Consider the following 21,490-nt stretch of genomic DNA (forward strand, 5'->3'; position numbering starts at 1 on the left):
AAACACACTGACAGACATTGGTGATTGAGGGGCTAAGACGAGCACAGGTAACGATAGACACATTCAAGGTTCTTAAATGGATACACAGACAGAGGGACAGTTTGGGGTTCAGCCAGGTAGGGTAAACATGACTAGAGTTGCTAAAGAATGCAATATCGACAAGCTTTAAGAGTATTACCTACTGTACGTGTACGTGTCACTCAGTTGTGGGGAGGAGCTGCCGCACCCTCCGCTAGCAAACAAGTGCATTGCACCAGGACGTGCATCCTGTTGGGCACATGCCCAGCAAGGACAGTTCAAAAGAGACACACACACGCGCTTGCAAACAAACAGAACAACACAGCTTTTCAACCCCTCTTGAGTTTTCCATTATTTTTTTACTGCGTACACTTGGCTTCAACACTTGTTTACTGCTGTCGGGTCTGAACACAGTTTAGGAAAAACTAAGTAATATGATTTAATGAGCTCTAACTCACCGTTGGTTTGACCAATCTTCCATGGAACACTGTCACTGCTGTAGTTCTGTTGTTCCAACAAAAGACTTGGAATAGTTCTGAAATGATTCAATCCATCTGATTATGTCACTCTCAGCAAATCATCCACTTCCCTCTTGGAAATCTATTTGTGTCTGGCTGCGTTAGGCTCATATATTTAAGTACAAATTTGGGCAAATGTTTGACTCGCCGTAGATCTGTTTTGGACTAACTTTGTTATAGCTTTTATCCAGTGCCTGGATTGAAATTATGCAGTGGTTTTACTGAATATTTCAGTCCTTCAGTAATGCTGAATTCAGATCCAGTGGACAGTCTCTCAATTGGTTTGAATTGAGAGACCACCTACCTCTGTTGCCCCCATGCCCACCCCATAAAATACTTTTTGGCTTCTTTTGGTTTAAATTAACAGTTTTGGTGGCAGAGGGGCCTGGATGTTGGGAGTCTTTGTGGCCCGCCTGGAAAATAATGTAGCAAAATCTAGCGGAACACTCTGGATCTTTGTGGTCTCATCTTAATCTCTCTTTACTTCTCCCACAGGACAAAACGCGAGTTGTTTCCCCCATCATCGACGTCATCAACATGGACAACTTCCAGTACGTAGGCGCCTCGGCCGATCTCAAAGGAGGTAAATCCCACTCATCTACGCCAGCAGCTTTCCTTTCCTCTCTAGGGCAGGCTGGCCTTTAGGAAAATCACACTGCAGCTTTCCTTTCCTCTCTAGGGCAGGCTGGCCTTTAGGAAAATCACACTGCAGCTTTCCTTTCCTCTCTAGGGCAGGCTGGCCTTTAGGAAAATCACACTGCAGTTTTCCTTTCCTCTCTAGGGCAGGCTGGCCTTTAGGAAAATCACACTGCAGTTTTCCTTTCCTCTCTAGGGCAGGCTGGCCTTTAGGAAAATCACACTGCAGCTTTCCTTTCCTCTCTAGGGCAGGCTGGCCTTTAGGAAAATCACACTGCAGCTTTCCTTTCCTCTCTAGGGCAGGCTGGCCTTTAGGAAAATCACACTGCAGTTTTCCTTTCCTCTCTAGGGCAGGCTGGCCTTTAGGAAAATCACACTGCAGTTTTCCTTTCCTCTCTAGGGCAGGCTGGCCTTTAGGAAAATCACACTGCAGTTTTCCTTTCCTCTCTAGGGCAGGCTGGCCTTTAGGAAAATCACACTGCAGTTTTCCTTTCCTCTCTAGGGCAGGCTGGCCTTTAGGAAAATCACACTGCAGTTTTCCTTTCCTCTCTAGGGCAGGCTGGCCTTTAGGAAAATCACACTGCAGTTTTCCTTTCCTCTCTAGGGCAGGCTGGCCTTTAGGAAAATCACACTGCAGTTTTCCTTTCCTCTCTAGGGCAGGCTGGCCTTTAGGAAAATCACACTGCAGTTTTCCTTTCCTCTCTAGGGCAGGCTGGCCTTTAGGAAAATCACACTGCAGTTTTCCTTTCCTCTCTAGGGCAGGCTGGCCTTTAGGAAAATCACACTGCAGTTTTCCTTTCCTCTCTAGGGCAGGCTGGCCTTTAGGAAAATCACACTGCAGTTTTCCTTTCCTCTCTAGGGCAGGCTGGCCTTTAGGAAAATCACACTGCAGTTTTCCTTTCCTCTCTAGGGCAGGCTGGCCTTTAGGAAAATCACACTGCAGTTTTCCACTCGGTGCCCAATGTCACCTTCTGGCTGGCTGGCTGGCTGGCTGGCTGGCTGGCTGGCTGGCTGGCTGGCTGGCTGTGCGTGCGCATGTGTGTGAAAGCAAAGAAGAGAATAAGTACATGATAAATCTTGAAAATGGGAATGCCCTTTGGAATGGAAACTATTTGATTGATTCGTCCAAGGATATAGGCAGATAACATTAGCACGGTGTCGTTGTGTATTCTATACGGCTTATGAGAAGTGTTATGTACAGCCATAAGAAAATAGAGGGAATGCCACAGATATGTGATCTATCAGATAGGCATTGTGTGTGATATAAGTTTTAGTAGGAATACAATCACATCTGACAACCAGCACGGCTTTTTCCTGTTGTCAAAATGACTCAACTCTTATTCACTTGATATCACTTGAAACCTAATCTGTACCTGGTGTATGTTTTTCCACCTCTAGGATTTGATTGGAACCTGGTCTTCAAGTGGGACTATATGACCCTGGAGCAGAGGAGGGCGCGTCAAGGAAACCCCACTGCTCCAATCAAGTAAGCCACCCTCTGCTCTGTCTGTTCTTTCTGCTGCCCTTTCCTGCCAGCCTCACCTCTACTAATAATTCATAGCTACGCATCTGGGCCTGCTGGAGGAGATGCTGAGGCAGGCAGCATTAGATGTCAGTATCAGTGTGCAGCGTCAGAACTGAGCACTCTGGGGAATACGGGCCAATGCTCCTCAAAAAGACCCGGAGCCTTTGAGCCTCTAAGTCTCTGTCCCGTTTTGTCCCTGACATTGGCGAGTGCAGTAAACAAAGGCAGAGGTGATTGAAGATGTTCGTATCATCTTATCCAGCTTTGTCTTAAACTGTGTATGGTGATAAGGGAGAAGAGATTTGATGGGGATATTGCTGTTAAAGGATAGATTTAGTACATTGACCTATTTTCCTGCAATTCTATCACTTGTAGATCAGAAAAGAGGGCAAAAACGTTGATTTGTTCAATCAATATGAGCTCACAGAAATGATTGTTTTACTAAGTAACCCAATGTCAGATGCATTCTCTCAGTAAACATGGTTTACCAACAGAGGGCAGCATTTAATCGATATCCAAAGGCTAGAATTTGAATTTGGCCCTTAATTTCCTAAAATGCATTTTGTTCCTCTTCACTAGGTGATGGTAATTAACCCAAAGGGTGACAAGTCATTTTTCATAATTTGTTTAGTCTGAAATCTTCCACTAGAGCCATGGATTTCCCAAAAGTTAATTTAAGAGAGAACAACAGCAGACTAGTTCAAGATGCTCATTATGTTTTTCTTCCTTTTGAAAACAAAATGGCCTCTGAGCAGAAGTGGTGTATTATTCCCTCCAGACAGCCAGAGGACAGGACACCACAGCCCCTGCTGCTGCCAGGTTACAGGGCCAGGCTCTGTGCATCACATGCTGATGACATGACTGTAGGAGAGCTGAACTTGGCTTGACTTTGCTAAGTCTGTCTCACTGTTTTGTCTCATGACCCTGACGAACTGTACTTTCGGTCATACCTCTTTCTCAGGACTCCCATGATTGCCGGCGGACTCTTTGTCATGGACAAGGACTACTTTGAGTTGCTGGGGAAGTACGACATGATGATGGATGTGTGGGGCGGAGAGAATCTAGGTAATAGGACACAGAACACTAGGAACGCTTGAGCTTGTTTGACATTGTGTGCCTGGGGAATGGGAGAGGAAGTGTGCCCCACTCTACCTTTTGTTGGATTGGTTTATGATGTCCATATGTCAACCAGGAGTTGAGGAGAGATGGACTGCATCACTTCTTCTTTTTATAAGAAACAATGTGTTGATCCCAAATTGTTTGCATAGTCAATTTACACACAGCTCTGACACACACTTAATCCACAAGACATGCCACCAGGGGTCTTTTCACAGTCCACAAATCCAGAACAAATTCAAAAAAGTGTACAGTATTATATAGAGCCTTTATTGCATGGAACTTGCATGATCCATGCATGATCCATCTCCTATGCTCAAATAATCAGTAAACCCAGTTTTCTTAAACTGATAAAGCATCCTCACAACACCTCTCCCCTATTTGACCTAGATAGTTTGTGTGTATGTATTGATATGTAGGCTACGTGTACCTTTAAAAAACAAATGTATGTAGTTCTGTTCTTGTCTATTTAATGTTCTGTATTATGTCATGTTTCATGTTTTGTGTGGACCCCAGGAAGAGTAGCTGCTGCTTTTGCAACAGCTAATGGGGATCCTAATGCCAAATATTGACATTGAAGGTACCAACCGTGGGAAGTTATATCACAATGAAATGTAACTCTAAAATTTTGCCATAAACCGTTATATTAATATGTGTGTTTTGTGTTTGGACATTGCAGAGATCTCTTTCCGCGTGTGGCAGTGTGGCGGCAGTCTAGAGATCATTCCCTGCAGTCGAGTGGGACACGTCTTCAGGAAGCAGCACCCATATACCTTTCCTGGGGGCAGTGGCACCGTGTTTGCTAGGTGACTATTGATTGTCCCTGTGATGTGATTTAGACTTGGCTAAAGTCTGCCCTCTTCAGTCCAATATGTGTAAAAACCTATTCTACATACTGTCATATAACAACCAACCAGAGTGACGGTACATTAGGCTTTTGAAATTTGAGTCATAAAGAATACCCACTGTACAGGCTAACAACTGGCAATTGAGTTATACCACTAACTTTACCCTTATTTTCCCCTTAACGTTACCGTTCTCAAAGATCCAATGAAATTCAAGCTGAGGCGGCGGGGTGAATACCTGCTAGCCAAATGACATAACTTGCGGTTGTAGCCCATAGAGGGCCTGTTTCATTCCTCTGAAATTCACATCATAATACCGCTGTTCAAGTCTAGCTGAGCTGCAGTCATTAAAATAGAGGCGCAGTCAGAGCAGAAGCCTCAGCTCTGCTCTCATCTTGGCTTCACCCCTGCAGTGTCAACACTGTTCAAGTATGCATCACATCAGAGTGATTCATCAATGCGATGAGAGTGAGTGAACGTTCCTTCACTGCCAGTCTGTCACGCAGCACTGGAAACCCCACAGATTGCCAAGTCTTAGGATGTGTGCTCTTATCTCAAAATAGTTGAGGACTGTCACTCTCCTCCTGTGTTTTCTGAAGCTTGAACCGCTTCATCACTTTCTCTTGCCCTGTTCAAATTATTTTGACAGGCATCCTTCATTGAAGAAATAATAGATATGATCAAATGAATAGGTCCAAGCAGAGGTTCTATAACATTGCCTATAGTTTTTAGGCTACTGTACCATGAAATGGTCAAATCAGTGACTATTTCAAGGACTGGAAGGACCAGGAAGGCCACATTTTTGTAAGTATTCTAACATGGTGTCTGTCCGTCCACAGGAACACGAGGCGAGCAGCAGAGGTGTGGATGGACGAGTTTAAGAACTTCTACTACGCCGCTGTGCCCTCGGCCCGAAACGTGCCCTATGGCAAGTAAGTGTCCTTTAAGACACCGTTCTTCCAATGATGGCATCGCAGACTGCCCTGCTGAGCTTGTTTAGAATATCAAAATGTCCCTTTTTCTGACACCTCCAGAAGGACAAGTAGTACACCGAGTTTTAGTAGTGATCTCAGTTGCCCCCAGATGGCTGTCTGTCTCTCTGAGATGGCTGGTAATTAGATGAGTCATGGGTTTCCTCTGTGTGTCTGGCAGCATTCAGAGCAGAATGGAAATGAAGAAGAGGCTGGGCTGCCAGCCATTCAAGTGGTACCTGGAGAACGTGTACCCTGAGCTGCGGTAAGTAGAGAGACCACACCACCACAGTGGACCAGCAATATGTTGCTTTGAAAACGGACAAAGTTGAATGGAAAGACATAACTGTTGACTGTTTCCCCTACCATTATATAGGCAGGACATAGTTTGGGGGCCTTTGCTGCTTGCCACTTAGAAATTAAACTAGGGGAAAGACTGCGGTGGGTGGCATATACCCACATCTTGTGATTTGACATCCCCTTGACTTGTGCTGTGTGTCTGGCCCTTCAGGGTCCCTGACCATCAGGACATTGCCTTTGGCGCTCTGCAGCAGGGAGGTAACTGCTTAGACACGCTGGGACACTTTGCAGATGGAGTGGTGGGGGTCTACGAATGCCACAACGCTGGGGGAAATCAGGTATCATTCAGGGCTCAGGTACTGCTCAGATCCATTACACATAACCAAGCTGTGCACTGGGCTGGGTAACACAATGAGGTGGGTTTACTTTATAAATAAAACACTGCCGCAGCTTTTCAGAGGGTCACAGTGCAAATGTCAAAGAGTTGGTCAGGTACTGGACTGGACAGTAAACTAATGCTTTGATTGGGTGTCTCCGATTCATACTGATGAAATCCATTTTGATCATATACTAAGCTGGAGGAGGGGATTCTGGGAGTCCAGCCACTGTTAGTGTAAATATGTGTGATTTTCAACATACATCACATATTCACACTTGACAAAGACAAACGCTTTAAAAATGGATCTGTATAATAATTCAGGAGTACCTAAACTGTGCCAATGTAGCAAATTCACTGTGTCCCACTCTTTGTCCGCAGGAATGGGCGCTGACCAAGGACAAGTCAGTAAAGCACATGGACCTTTGTCTGACGGTGGTAGACCGCACCGCAGGCTCACAAATCAAGCTGCAGGGCTGCAGGGAAAATGACAGCAGACAGGTGAGCGAGCTGAGCACCACGGATCAGATCGATCAAAAAGTACTAGTAGTAAATGAAAGTGACTAACCGCAGTCCGGCAGTTAGCATGGTAATAGAACATTAATTTTGTTTTGCCATGGAATGTGGATTATGATGGATTGGGATGATCCCTTTGGATATGCATTGTAGATAATTCACCATAAACTCACTGTCAATTGAAACCATTAGTGATTATGGTACTCACAGTACATACAAACCTGTGACTGATTTGTCACCCTTATTTCCCCCATTTCCCAACCTCCCCCCTTCCTGTCCCCACCTCGTGTGTCTCCAGAAATGGGAGCAGATTGAGAGCAACTCTAAGTTGCGGCACGTGGGTAGCAACCTGTGCCTGGACAGCCACAGTGCACGCACTGGGGGGCTGACAGTGGAGGTGTGCAGCCCCAACCTCAACCAGCAGTGGAAGTTCACTCTCAACCTCCAACTCTAGAGAGAGACAGTATCCCCACCACTACCTCCTGCTCTTCTCCCCGGAGCCACATAGACTAGAGCCACCCAGCAACAACTACGGACAGATGGACGGACAGACGGAGGCCCCCGGAGGGGCAACAACACACAGAGGGAAGGATATGAAACTACAGACCAAGTGGGATGATGATGCTTTCCATTCAACTATATACCTCAGTGTTTCATCTTTAGTCCTGCTCTTTGGAAAGTGAATGTTATTCTTCTTAATGCAGGTGAAATGGAATTAACTTTCTGGATGTTTTAATTTTTTTTTTTACGTGTTCCTTTAAAATTTCTCTTTCCACTGAAGTTCACTGCGTTTCTGGAATGGATGCGACTTATTTTGTTGTCCTTTTTCTCTCTCAAGTAATCTATCTTTGTTGAATGTAAAAGACGTATTCCATAGAGGTTCCCTGACTAGACCGAGACGGCCCAGGAAGAAAGCTGATGGTTTTAGTATGGTTGCAGTTGGGTTTGGCCCCTTAAAAGTCCTGCTGGTAGAAGGAAAGGACTCTACGCACTGTTCCTTTCATTCACTGAAACACTTCTCTACTGATTGGTGGGCTGTTCTGACAGAGTGAACAGTAAAGAGATGGAGAGAACAAAATCAGTCTTTTTCTTCTACAATTATACAGAATTTTCATCCTGCTCCTGTCACACGTGTTGTAAAAAGGTGCGTCGTCTGATCAGAAGGGTGCTCTTCGCGGGTCTCTCATGGATACTTTTGGGGCCAGGAGTTGTCGAGGGTGTGGATGTATCGCTGCTGGGTCATCAGATTGTAGCACTTGTTGCTACGACTCTTCATTCTTTTTCCCATCACAATTGAATGGAAAACATTTAAAAAATATATATATTTCATTCATGTATTTTTTCCTTTGCAAAAGCAGTACAGTGTCCATGTTTATTGATTTATTTGTAACAGACATTTAATAATTTTTTGTTCAATTATACTGTAGAATAATCAACTAAGTTACACAGTAAATTGAACTGATATTTCTTTATACTCGTTGCTTGACTGTGCTCTTGTGAGTAAAAACGTATCTATTTACTGTACCAATTTTCTTTTCCTTCTCCCTTTTCAGTGTGCGTGTTACCATGGTAACAACCTCATACAAATGAGTAAAGAGTTTATTACAGGGTAATGTTGGAACCATCATTTCCATTCTTAGAAGTTCTATAAGTGTTCTTGAAATGTTCTCACACACAGTGTATGTATACATTGGAGTCCTTATTGTCACTATTTGTGATTTGCCATTTTAGAAAAGTATACTTCATCTGAGGTAAGCGACAAAGACAGCATTTACATGGGAGGGCCTTGTGTTGCATGTTGTACCAATACTTGAGCGTCTTTTTTTCCCTGTCCTTTTGTTTGTCTCGACATTGCACGCATGCTTTGTGAATGATGTCTTTGCCTTTTTTGATATCCATCATACTGTAAAGGGGAATGTGTTTTTGTGCGCTAGTGAACAGGTTTCTTGAAGGAGGGCAGGTCATTCGGCTATAGTTAACTGGACTCAAGGGAGAAAAGCAATAAGATGTTCTTATTTCAGTATCATTGTTGTGCATTTAGCTCGCATCTGCTTCGGGTCTATTCTGATTGGGTTATTACATTAGCTTGTGATTTATGTGGTACATTACACGTTACTGTTAGTTTCTGAGGGGCAGCAGAAACCACCGCTAATGTGATGGCCAAAGGAGCCTATAACGACTTACGAAAGCAAAGATTCATCCATTGACATGGCATTGTTTGTCTCGGTTGGGATGCCCCCAATTTTAATAGATTAATTTATTCTAGAATAGCAAATTACTAATTATTCAGTCATATTTGCTGTCTGTATTTTGTGAGCCCTCATTATATATGCATATATCCCTTTGTTCTACACCATTCTGGTCAAACTTTCGTATACATAGGGAGACTCCAACCACCATCAGTATAGAAACAAGCATCACAACGACAAAACAGATGCAACAGCTCCCATCTCTAACTTGTGTGGAGGTATTGCATTTCAAAAATGCCAAAGAGATGAGGTATCCCACAGTAAGAGATGTGGAGCAGGGGATAGAGGTAACATCCCATATTTTACCTGCAGTATCTGCAGTTCAGAGTGAGCAGGACTATGGGATCATGAGAATTGGGTGTTGTAACCTCCCATGTGAGAGAGGTTAGTAGGATTATGACAAGTTGCACATGGTATGAGCTCTGTCTGCCATCACGGCACTGTTGAAATTGTAACAATTTCAGAGATCATGTCAATTGTAACAATTCAAATGTGAAAGTTCAGATGGTTAGAGGGAGGCCTACAGTACTAAATGGGATTGCTTGTGTGAACATTGTCTACATGGTGGCAACGGTTGTTCAAGTATTGAATAAAGCCTTTTTAGTAAGACTTGTGTGAAAATGAAGTTTGCTGTTCACTTTAGGAATTACGGAGAAAAATAATCTTAGAATTACAGCCACATTTTAATTGGATGAAATGTTTACATAGCACAATGTGCCAAAGTTATTTACTTATTTGATTTGCATTGTCAATACAATTTGTGATTCAAGTTTAGGTGAGGGACGTGCATTGACTAAATGACTAAAACCAAATTAATGATCACAAGAAATTGTAATTTGGGATATTGAATACGGTTTGTTTATTTTTTGCTGTAGGAAAATTGGGTTGATTGATTCAAATCAGTGGCAAGGGAGGCAGCATGGAGGTAACATTTAAGTGTATATCTTTGTATATACAGTACGTTTGTCTATGTACATACTGTAAGCAACAGCAGTTACTAGTGAGTTGGTCTACTGTACAGCGCTTGTAATTCATTGTTTTATAGTTATGGCAAATTCAACTAAATGAGGAAAAATGATTAACTTAAATAAATGCATTTATATAAGAGGTGTGGACTTTCTTTGCTAATTAAGAGTCTTCAAGGAATGCAATGAGGAATAAAGCTTGGATTTTAATGATGGCTGTTACCAAACAACTCAAATCAGTTTTCCTGACCTGCTTGCTGTCATTGCTATGCAGTCATTCTCAGGGGAAAAGAGGTCAGTTTTGTCATGGAACAGAAATAGCCTCTAACAAAGAGATCCAGTGTCTGATTTCCAATCTGCCCATTCTGGACAGCATACTTGTTAAGTCGTGTGTGTACAAGCGCACACTCCTCTGTAGCTCTCCCGCGTGCAAAAAATAATGCCACTTAATGGATCCGTTTCGATTTCCATGCAACGGGAGCAGTATAGATCAAATGGTTGTGTGTATGGAATTAAGGTCCAGCTCCTTGCATGTACATGGCCAGTGGGAACTAAAGGGGTTGTACTTAATGTGTAATGCTCATCACATCCCAGGGTAATGTAACAGACATTAGTTGATGACTCAGCAGCCTTAAACAGACCATCTGTCACCCACTACTACCTACAGTACAGCACATTAGACATGCACCATACTCCTAGCCCACAGGGGGTGCTAGTGTGATATGCCCATATTGGTCACTATTTAGAAGGTGTATAATGTTAAGGGAGCCTTTGTAAACCTTTAAGGCCTACATAAACTCTTGACACTGGTGGTGTATAAAATCGTGAACATTTATTAGATGTGCAACATGGTGTAAACACAGAGGTGGTAAACATACGATTCACGAAGTCCGTCATCAGGGTGGTGTACTGTTAACATGAAGATCACAGAGGGAAGGTTTACAATAGGCTACATACACACTTAATGAGGAGAAATAACAAACACGCACGATACAGCAATCACTTTTCCTCCACCGATGAAAAACACAGACAGGACAAGAAGCAGTTTCTACAACATTCCCAGAGCAGTCATACATTGCAGTTTGTGTGTTGTACATAGTTTGAATTAATCCGATACGTTAGGAAGTTTGGTCCAGCTTACATGAGCTATTTACATATTATTAGTACAATGTCAAATACACCATTCTGGAACTAGATTTAATTTTACCAACTACCCTTAATATTAGTCTTGGTAACTTTTCTACTGACCATTGATTGAGCACATTTTAAATATTTCTATTTCAATATTATCTATAATTTTTTACAGTATTTTGATAGCACCTTATTGTATTTTTTTTTATTAATAGCGAATAATGAAGCCCTGAGGTCAGCAAAGTTCATTTCCTTGACTGTCTCAATCATACATCTTCAGGTCCCAACTTTAGACTTTCAATTGTCAGAGTGCACGATAGGCCTACAGAAAGGCATTTGTTGTTATTTTCTTGCTACTGTCATTACACTTTAACATCTTGTAATCTTCCACTGCGTTTTAGTATGGAAATTACTAACAAATGGTGTCCAACATTTCTAGATTACATATTAAAATGTATTTCAGCAGTCTTGATCACTAATGCAGAGTGGAGGCTGAATTGAATGAAAAACATTCACAAAATGTGTTGGCTTTTTACTAACTATAAAAGGACCCAATGGGCATTGGGCTGCCTGACTAGCCAACTTACTTGCATGCAGTCTCAGTTTGTCCATTAACAGCTACGGGTGGAGGCGGGTGCACGAGTGGTACCGTGGTATTGGCGCTCTATATGCTTTATGGGTCTGAAAACAGCAGTAAATAGGGAAAGGGGGATATCTAGTCAGTTGTACAACAATGCATTCAACTGAAATGTGTCTTCCGCATTTAACCCAACCCCTCTGAATGAGAGAGGTGGGTGGGGGCTGCCATAATTGACATCCATGTCTTCGTCGCCCGGGGAACAGTGGGTTAACTGCCTTGCTCAGGCGCAGAACGACCAATTTTTTTTTACCTTGTCAGCTCGGGGATTCGATCCAGCAACCTTTCGGTTACTGGCCCAACACTAATGGCTACCTGCCACCGAATACCAGAAGATGGCATGTGGCAATAGACTGAGTGGGCTGTCAATCAACTGACCTCATTAATTTTACAGAGCAATGGTAAATTAACATTGCCTCTCAGAAGCTAGGGAATTACAGTGACATCAGATTGACACAAAGACATTTCAGGAAATGATAAATGGCCAAAGATGATAAAAATATCTGGCCTCAGGAATTGGATATGGCTTGGCCATTGATATAGTTTATGTCTGTTGTCTTTTCTAGTAGATTGCTTTAAAAAACCAAATATTGTAAGGGTTGAACAATAAACCTAGTAATCTAATCCTGGAGTGAGAAAATAATTTCATGAACACAGATGCACTATATAGATGGTAAACTGTCATTTTTTGTTTGTTTTATCCATCTTGAATAAATTATATATATTTTTTAGATATTCTCTGCAGAAGTTGCCACATGATACTGGCATGAAATGCCTGGTAAGAAAAGGAGATGTTCTATGTAAAAGGCACTGAGAATATATCTAATACATGGCTGGGCAATAAAATAAAACTGTCATATTTTATCTTATTGTAAATTTTAGATCATACAATTTCAACCTGAGAATTTAAACTAAAGCAGTTCTGATTAAAACTGAATACAGGGGGAGGGGGATTAACAGCCCTCCATCTCTCCTGATTATAATTGGTTCATGAAATCACTCAGAGTAGCAATAACGGATCACCACACATGAGTCATCTGCTCTCTACTTGGCCATAGTGATATTAATAACATGAAATATGGCCTAATAGACATCGCTTAGTAACACTACACATACAGAACATTTTAGAGCACATCCAAGGACTTGATGACTAATTAAGATATACCGCAAACAGACAATCATTTAAAGATATTATATTTGATTTTGAAGTGTTTACTTTGAAAAGGTTGTTGACTGTATCATGCATACTTCTTGGTGTCTATCAATATAACAATTTAGAACAAAAGAGCATTGTTATTAGCATCATTAACATACTTATGGCATGTCAGAGAATCTTTCAGACAGTGATCAGAACTAGTGATCTCAAACAAACATACACAAGAACGACAATGTTAAAGGTGAAAAATCACAATCATGTGTCTTACCTAAAAGTGAAGACCCTGATAGAACTATAATCACACAAAAACAAAACAAATGTACCTCAATAGCATATGGACATCATATATTTTGGTAAATATTCATGTTTTTAGAATATAATTCCTTTTCATTGGCTTGTAGTATTCATCATCTTTGTGTACTTTTGTTGATCAGCAAATGTCCCCTTTAAATCATTCCTGCATAAATATTGTAGCACTCAGTTGCAGAAGTCTGCACTCAGACAATAATTACCCTTTCTATTAAAAATGGATTTCCTGCTTCTTCATAGAATGGTCAAGCTCTCAATAATTAGAGGAAACATAGGCGATAGCAATGAAACAGAATTAAACCTTCAGTATACTGCGACAAAACAGATTTTCACAATAGAGTATTAAAGTGTGTCATTAACTCATCTATTTTCTGGGGAAGCATTTAGTACCACCATTAATTAAAGGAATTCATCAAAGCTAGGGATATTTAGTAAACACCGTTATTGAATTGCTTTAAAGTGCAGGACCATCGAAAGTGCATGAGTAGTGCCCTAGCTAGGACAACCCTGCCTCAGTTGTACAAATCTCCCAAACACTTCACACATCAATAACACAGTCACAGTGGCAAGGAGCGGATAAGCACGATTGTATGTCATCGGCCAAGGGACAAAATAGGCCTGTGTGCGTGGACTTTGGAATTGCACACAATTGAAAGCTTTGATTTCACTTTTACACTGACATTACATTCTCTATTGGCCAAAAATACATTAATCCACGGTGACATTCACTTCACTGACTTAAAACAGCTCAACATACAGCACAGTGGGGTGCTATACTGTCCCCACACAAGAGGCAAGACCACAGCCTCACAAAGTCATTATGGCAGATTAGGAGGATCCATTCCTCTAAGCCCATTTGAAAGGAATAACATTGACAAACTTCCATGGGTCTGGTGTTTTCTTCTCTTCATCTTTTAGTGACATCATTGGAGTGAGATAATTAATGGCTGACGGTATGTAATGTTTAATTTAAACTCAACTTACATACTGTATAGATCAATGTCAGGCTTGCTTCTGGCTTGCTTCCAGGGTTTGGACGGTGGACGTGACTACAGTGTGGCCCATATGATGATATGGGCCACACTGGCATGACTCATGTGGAGAAAAGCTCTTAGCTCCCCAGCTGAGCCAGAGGCTCATCATACATGAACTGAACTGAAAACAGTCTGTGTGGTCTGTCAGGGAGTGAGGGTTTGCTGTGGACAGTTCAGAGTGTTTATCTAGAGTTGAACTGAACTGACCCCTGCAGCTCTTGATTATCCAAGACTACGCCACATGGAGACGGTAGTCATGTTGTACAGCAACTGTAGGCTTCATCCAAATGAACGTTCATGTGGTCATCATTGGCAAGAACTGGAATAATTTATCATATCATCAACCCTTCCCTTTGCGGTCTGAAAACCTGAACACAAGTCACACCATCCAGAACTTTCAATGATGTTGCAAATATACAGTGATGGACCAATTGGCTGAGAATAGGGACTGCCAGTCATATGATCTGATGACCAGTTGCATAGTTCCTATTGACTGAGATATGAAGTTACTGAGTACAGTAAGCATTACCCTGGTAAGCAGGACATTTCCCATTTCAGGTATTAAGCATCAGCAGGATGACAAGCGCTCTAGAAGGGGGATGGTAATGAAATGTAGTGCAGACTCTACTCCTCCATATTTAATTTAAACATAATGGAAGGATCCTGGGCTTATACACACACACACGTGTATGTATATATAGATACACAGTACCAGTCAAAAGTTTGGACACACCTACACATTCAAGGGTTTTTCTTTATTTTTATTATTTTCAACATTGTAGATTTATAGGGAAGACATCAAAACTATGAAATAACACATTTTGAATCATGTAGTTACCAAAAAAGTGTTAAACAAAACTAAATATATTCTTCAAAGTAGCCACACTTTGCTTTGATGACAGCTTTGAACACTCTTGGCATTCTCTCAACCAGCTTCATGAGGTAGTCACCTGGAATGCATTTCAATTAACAGGTGTGTCATGTTAAAAGTTAATTTGTGAAATGTCTTTCCTTCTTAATGCGTTTGAGCCAATCAGTTGTGTTGTGACAAGGTAGGGTTGGTATACAGAAGATAGCCTTATTTGGTAAAATACCAAGTCCATATTATGTCAAGAACACCTCAAATAAGCAAAGAGAAATGACAGTCATTCATTACTTTAAGTCATGAAGGTCAGTCAATCCGGAAAATTTCAAGAACTCTGAAAGTTTCTTCAAGTGCAGTCGTAAAAACCATCAAGAGCTATGATGAAACTGGCTCTCATGAGGACCACCACAGGAAAGGAAGACCGAGAATTACCTCTGCTGCAGAGGTCATTCGAGTTACGAGCCCAGAAATTGCAGCCCAAATAAATTCAAGTAAGACACATCTCAACATCAACTGTTCAGAGGAGACTGTGTGAATCAGGCCTTCATGGTCGATTTGTTGCAAAGAAACCACTACTAAAGGACACCAATAAGAAGAAGAGACTTGTTTGGGTCAAGAAACACGAGCAATGGATTTAGTGTTTTTGGATCCAATCGCCGTGTCTTTGTGAAACACAGAGTAGGTGAACGGATGATCTCTGCATGTGTGGTTCCCACTGTGAAGCATGGAGGAGCTGGTCTGTGATTTATTTAGAATTCAAGGCACACTTAACCAGCATGGCTACCACAGCATTCTGCAGCAATACACCATCCCATCTGGTTTGCACTTAGTGGGACTATCATTTGTTTTTCAACAGGACAATGACCCAACACACCTCCAGGCTGTGTAAGGGCTATTTGACCAAGAAGGAGAGTGATGGAGTAATGCATCAGATGACCTGGCCTCCACAATCACCTGACCTCAACCCAATTGAGATGGTTTGGGATGAGTTGGACTGCAGAGTGAAGGAGCCAACAAGTGCTCAGCATATGTGGGAACGCCTTCAAGACTGTTGAAAAAGCATTCCAGGTGAAGCTGGTTGAGAGAATGCAATGAGTATACAAAGCTGTCATCAAGGCAAAGAGTGGCTACCTTGAAGAATCTAAAATATATTTTGATTTGTTTAACACTTTTTGGGGTTAATACATGATTCCATATGTGTTATTTCATAGTTTTGATGTCTTCACTATTATTCTACAATGTAGAAAATTGTACAAATAAAGAAAAACCCTTGAATGAGTAGGTGCGTCCAAACTTTTGACTGGTACTGTAATACATACATACCTACCGACATACACATACAGTATTTCTTCTTAGTGGTTCAGGTCTATCTTGGAGAGAACACACCAGATGTTGCTCCATAGGTGGTCGAATAGAATCATAGATTTACATTACAGAGTGACATTGCTCTACATGGAAACAATGTTTAACCAGATCAAAAAAAATAAATCTGCACACTGAACAACAGTACATTATCCAACTGCGTTTTTGTCATGCAGCCTGTGACAATAACAATAGAGACATGTGTACTGTACAATGGCTCTGCTTTGTGCCTCAGTAAAGAAACTTTATTCTATAGACCGTTCCGACTCAGATATAGAGACCTGCTCTCCAAACCTGGAGGTTTGGTCCCCCAACCCATTTAACCCAGACTTGGCACTGTTAAAATCTTGTTTCATTTAAGGAATTACCTATCCCAGTGTCTACAATTGTAAAGAACAAATCTATTAGTGTTTTGGTTAGTGTGTGTTAGTGTTTTGCATGTGATGAACAGTGTGTGTTTGTGGGTACGTGTGAGACGTGTGACAGTGTGTGTACACAGTATGTGTGTGCGTATATTACAAAGATTATGTGGTCGCCTCACTGGGTAGGAGAGCAGTCGTCTAAGTCCAGCAGCTCCCTCACCAGTCTCTCTCCAAACTGCGCTCGGCTGTAGCGCTTGATCTGGTAGGCATCGGACATCTTGTACATGATATAGGCGTTGTTTATGGCGATGCTGATGGTCAGCCAGAACACCTGCTGCCACGTTTTGTTTGGCTTGTGAAAGATGAAATACCTGAAAGGAAAAAATAAAGACAGACCAACCCTGATTGGCTATATGGGATCTTGGAAATTTGGTTATTTGTGTCAGATGTTGATGTCCATCACATACAGTTATCTGACTGGACATCTGAAATTAGACAGAGTTACGACGGACAGAAGCGCAGACAGTCATGGAGACAAGATATCCTCCTAAGTGTGAGGCATTGGTTAGTGGTGAGGAGGAGCGATATTCAGCTAACGTTCCCGTTTCTGGCTCTCCAGATGTAATCTGCAGTCCTCCACGCCCACAAGTGTTGTCCTCTGAGCTACAGAACACCATCTCATTACTGTCCAAACAAATTGGAGGCAGTGAGAGGTTAGAGAGGGTGAGAAGATAAGAGCCATTCACCCTGGTGTGTGTGTGTGATGAGCCATCCCATCTATCACTCTGCTTGTCTCCTTAATTGAAGTCTTCTGTCTTTGACCAGTGTTAACGTCGCTTGGCACTGTTCTCCATTTGTGACATAGAAATCTCTGGTTGGGCCCTTGACAGTAGCCAGTCTATTGCACTGCAATGAAGTGTCACTTCCAGGAAGTCCAGATTATTAAATGTGTGTTCCACTTGATGAACTCAGATGGAATCATAATGCAGGTAGATTTACTATGGATGTATTTACTGTCCCATGCTGAAAAGGGATTACGTTTTTCATGGTATCTTCTTATAAAATGCTAATGCAACAAGTATCGGTCACACTTTACTTGGATAGTCCGGATTTTCGATCTGTAGCTGCTCTACAAATGGGCATACTATCAACAAACTGAACTAAGCAAATGCTTGCTAAGGTTACGATTAGTGTTTAGAATAAGGGTAAGGGTTAAGGTTAGAGCTAGGGTTAGTAGATAGATGCTCTAGACTACAGATGGACTATCCAAATTGTTACCTAAGTATCATTGGCATTCCAATGGATGTACAGTATGCAGCTCAAGTTCTTATCTTACCATTGCATGACAAGCTTTGAACAGAAACTTGTGCGATAACTGTGCAATTAAGAGTTCAAATCTCATTCCTTTATAGTGTATGGTTTTAAACAGGGCATCTGAGTTCCTGGTGGTGTCCCAGGTCATCTTTTTTTGCCGTCACGTTGTGCATCTCAGAAGATTGCTATATCACATCAATGTAATTCCTTCTCCAGGTGTTGTACGGTCTAATCCGACTCCGCACTCCAAAAAGAAAACCCGGAACGCCATCTCTGGCTTGAGGCTGATAAGGAATGCTATAGAGCAGGGGTGTCAAACTCATTCCACGGAGGGCCTAGTGTCTGCAGGTTTTTGGTTTTTCCTTTCAATAAAGCCCTAGACAACCAGGTGTGGGGAGTTCCTAACTAATTAGTGATGTTAATTCATCAATCAAGTACAAGGGAGGAGCGAAAACCCGCAGACACTCGGCCCCCCGTGGAATGAGTTTGACACCTGTGCTATAGAGTGATCCTCCTCAATTAATGTCTGGCTGTGACTGAATTATTAATGAAGGATTCACTTGAGTCTGACTTGCATGGTGGGGAGTGTGTGAGCACCCAGCATGGGCCCACCACAGGGGGAGTCAGGCTGACTCTCTGTTTACCAGCACAGTAGGGGGAGAGCTTAGAGCTGAAACTGCTGTCGTGTCCCAATGCAGCCTGAAATACTTTGAAATAAGCCACACAAAGCTGTAGGAACAACAGAACAGTTTGCCATATGCAAATCTTACATTTCAATACACTTGACCTACAAAAATCCAGGGGTGGAATCCCCTCATGGAGAACTACTGGGTATGCTGGCTTTAGCTCCAACCTCATTGTAACACAGCTGATTCAGCTAATCAATGTCCTCGTTAGCAGCTAGTAGAATCAGGTGTGCTAGCTAGGGTTGGAGCAAAAGCCTGCAGGAGGGTAGCTTCTCAGGAGGAGGGTTGGCCAACCTTGTCCTATGATGAACATTCATATAGGCTAACACATTTCTCCCAGGATGACAACTGATTGCAATACATCCAGTATTCACTCACTTGCTGTACTTGTCGTCATACTTGCAGATGTAACTGAGGTGTGCAGCGAAGGCCTCCACAGCCAGCGGACAGGGAATCTCACCACTTTTCCTTTTGATGATCACCCCTAGAACCCAACACATGACTCAAACAGGACTAATGGGAGTTTTTTTTTAAGTATTATGTAATCATATTTTCAGATTGCAACTCCGTGACAAATTATAATACAAAAATTTGTGGCATATCATCTTGCACATAACGGTAAAGTAAACTGGATAAAGAGTGCAGTTGTGATGCTGTAAATAACTAGACTGAATGCCTCAAAGTCTAATAATTATGGTTTCTCACAATAGCGTCAAAATAACCAATATATTGGAATACCTTGAAAATACCTTGCTCTCTAACAAGCAAAATATGACTGCACGCTTACTAGTGTAGCTAGAATAAACGCCTTGTAAAAAGTATCAACCTAATACCTAAAACAGATCATGGGTGTACCACATGAAAAATAGATGAACATGAGGAGTTACAGTGTAACTATGGAGGGAGCTGCGAGGGAACGAGTCTAGTAGTCGCCTGGATCACATTGAGCCATTAGCAGGTCGTTGATATATTTTTCTTGACTGAAACTCCATCTGTCGCTGACTCGCTTCCATTAAAATTATCCTCAGCTATCTAATGCTAATTACGCTAGATTTCACTCAGGTCCTACAGTGTAATGTTGAATGGAAATTGGAAAGTTACAGGAGGGCAAATTGAAAAAGAAACGCAAGATCAAAGAGTAAGCGCATATTCAGAAAAGTCGATGGAAAATTTTTACAGAATTTAAAAATATAAATCGGGAAGCAGACTTGATAAAGTCTAAATCTGGAATTTGGAAATATGTCAGACTCCGTCACCATTCCCTAGGCTTCAGTCTTTCACATGATTACTTCATTTCATAGCCATTTCACCAATGATACAGTGGTTTATTTATTCAAAAGGTAAAATAGTTCTCTCTGTAGCTATAATGACATGTTATGACCACCACTTACCCATCCAAACAAAATAATTAGTCTAGTCTGTATAGGATAGGAGGGACATACCGAAGGTTGGGGTGGGAGGGGGTTGTGTTTTGCTGTATTTTGGGTTCTTATATTATCTGTAGTCAGATATAATTTGTACTGGACAATGAGAACTAACAGAAAATAACCTATATCCTCTATAGCAGTGGTCACTAACCTTTTCTGAGTCAAGATAACTGAGTAAAAATGCAAGCCGAGATCTACAGCTCAGATTATTATTATTATTTTTTTTTAAACATGACTTAAAAAACATAAGCCTATACAACATTAACCAATTAAAAACAGTTCTGTAGCAATGAGGTTTGTAGAGTAGGCTAAAGGCCTAATACATTATCACTGCATATCGGCTATGCTTGAATTGCTCTGCAATGTTGTTCTTCTCAGACCATTTTGAAATTATATATTTTTTTAATTGGTATATGATCACACTTGTAATAGCTCATTTGTTGTATTACTTGTGAGGCCCGGCTGAGTGAGCATAATCATTAGTTGTTGTTTTTTACTGGACTGATGGCTTGCATCTGATGGTCAGTCTGATGGGAGGGAGCAGCGGTGAGGCTGCCTCTCACCACAGTCACCATCCCCTTGCTCTCCCTCCGCTGAGAAAAGGGGGCACAGTCTTCCAACTGATGGTGAAACTCAAGTCACACTGCATTATTCCTGCCTCATGCAACAATTTATGAGAAAGTGAAATATTCCTTGATATAAAAAAAAGCTGCAAGCCGCTAATAATAACAACGCAAGCTTATCGGAACTCTATACTCATTCATTGCAGCTGCGGTGCTGGTTGTAGCGTGAGTGGAAGAAGGGAGACCGTGCATTTTAATGCTTATAAAAGTGTTGAACAAAGTGTTGATTAAGTTGTTATTCAGCACTGTCAAACATGAACTTACTCATAAAAACAGCAGTTCTTTGCTGTATTCGTTGAGTCTCTCTCTAGTCATGGTTTTAAAAGTATAGAATTCTCAACTTTGTGAATAAAAATTTCAAATATGTTTTAGTCTATGGATCGAGGAAACTGTGCAGACGTGGTGATCTGAGCTATCTGATTGGCCAGCCGTAGGCCTATAGGTGCACTTGATTTGCTCTCTGAGCCTGTCGTGTAGGCGGAGTTCTACCTTCAGACACATGAAATGGTTCAAAATGGGAATACTTTGCCTTCCTGGCATTAGGGCTGC

The 21,490-nt window shown here is 41.7% G+C and overlaps 2 protein-coding genes across 2 annotated transcripts in view; one reads left to right on the forward strand and one right to left on the reverse strand.

Moving 5' to 3' along the window:
• The window catches only part of galnt2 (UDP-N-acetyl-alpha-D-galactosamine:polypeptide N-acetylgalactosaminyltransferase 2), a 99,502-nt gene extending 89,332 nt beyond the window's left edge, over positions 1–10,170 (forward strand). The window contains exons 8-16 of the mRNA XM_038974818.1: positions 1,032–1,119; positions 2,571–2,658; positions 3,659–3,762; positions 4,493–4,619; positions 5,498–5,590; positions 5,811–5,894; positions 6,141–6,267; positions 6,687–6,806; positions 7,120–10,170. Coding sequence (XP_038830746.1) covers positions 1,032–1,119; positions 2,571–2,658; positions 3,659–3,762; positions 4,493–4,619; positions 5,498–5,590; positions 5,811–5,894; positions 6,141–6,267; positions 6,687–6,806; positions 7,120–7,275 — 987 coding nt within the window. The 3' untranslated portion in view covers positions 7,276–10,170. The remainder of the gene's footprint in view (positions 1–1,031; positions 1,120–2,570; positions 2,659–3,658; positions 3,763–4,492; positions 4,620–5,497; positions 5,591–5,810; positions 5,895–6,140; positions 6,268–6,686; positions 6,807–7,119) is intronic.
• A 6,382-nt stretch (positions 10,171–16,552) lies between these two features.
• Positions 16,553–21,490, reverse strand: part of LOC120029802 (piggyBac transposable element-derived protein 5-like) — a 35,897-nt gene continuing 30,959 nt past the window's right edge. Inside the window, exons 6-7 of the mRNA XM_038975075.1 lie at positions 19,270–19,375; positions 16,553–17,262 (exon numbers count right to left, since the gene is read on the reverse strand). Coding sequence (XP_038831003.1) covers positions 17,067–17,262; positions 19,270–19,375 — 302 coding nt within the window. The 3' untranslated portion in view covers positions 16,553–17,066. The remainder of the gene's footprint in view (positions 17,263–19,269; positions 19,376–21,490) is intronic.

The sequence above is a fragment of the Salvelinus namaycush genome, chromosome 35, assembly GCF_016432855.1.
Source record: "Salvelinus namaycush isolate Seneca chromosome 35, SaNama_1.0, whole genome shotgun sequence".
Classification (NCBI taxonomy): domain Eukaryota; kingdom Metazoa; phylum Chordata; class Actinopteri; order Salmoniformes; family Salmonidae; genus Salvelinus; species Salvelinus namaycush.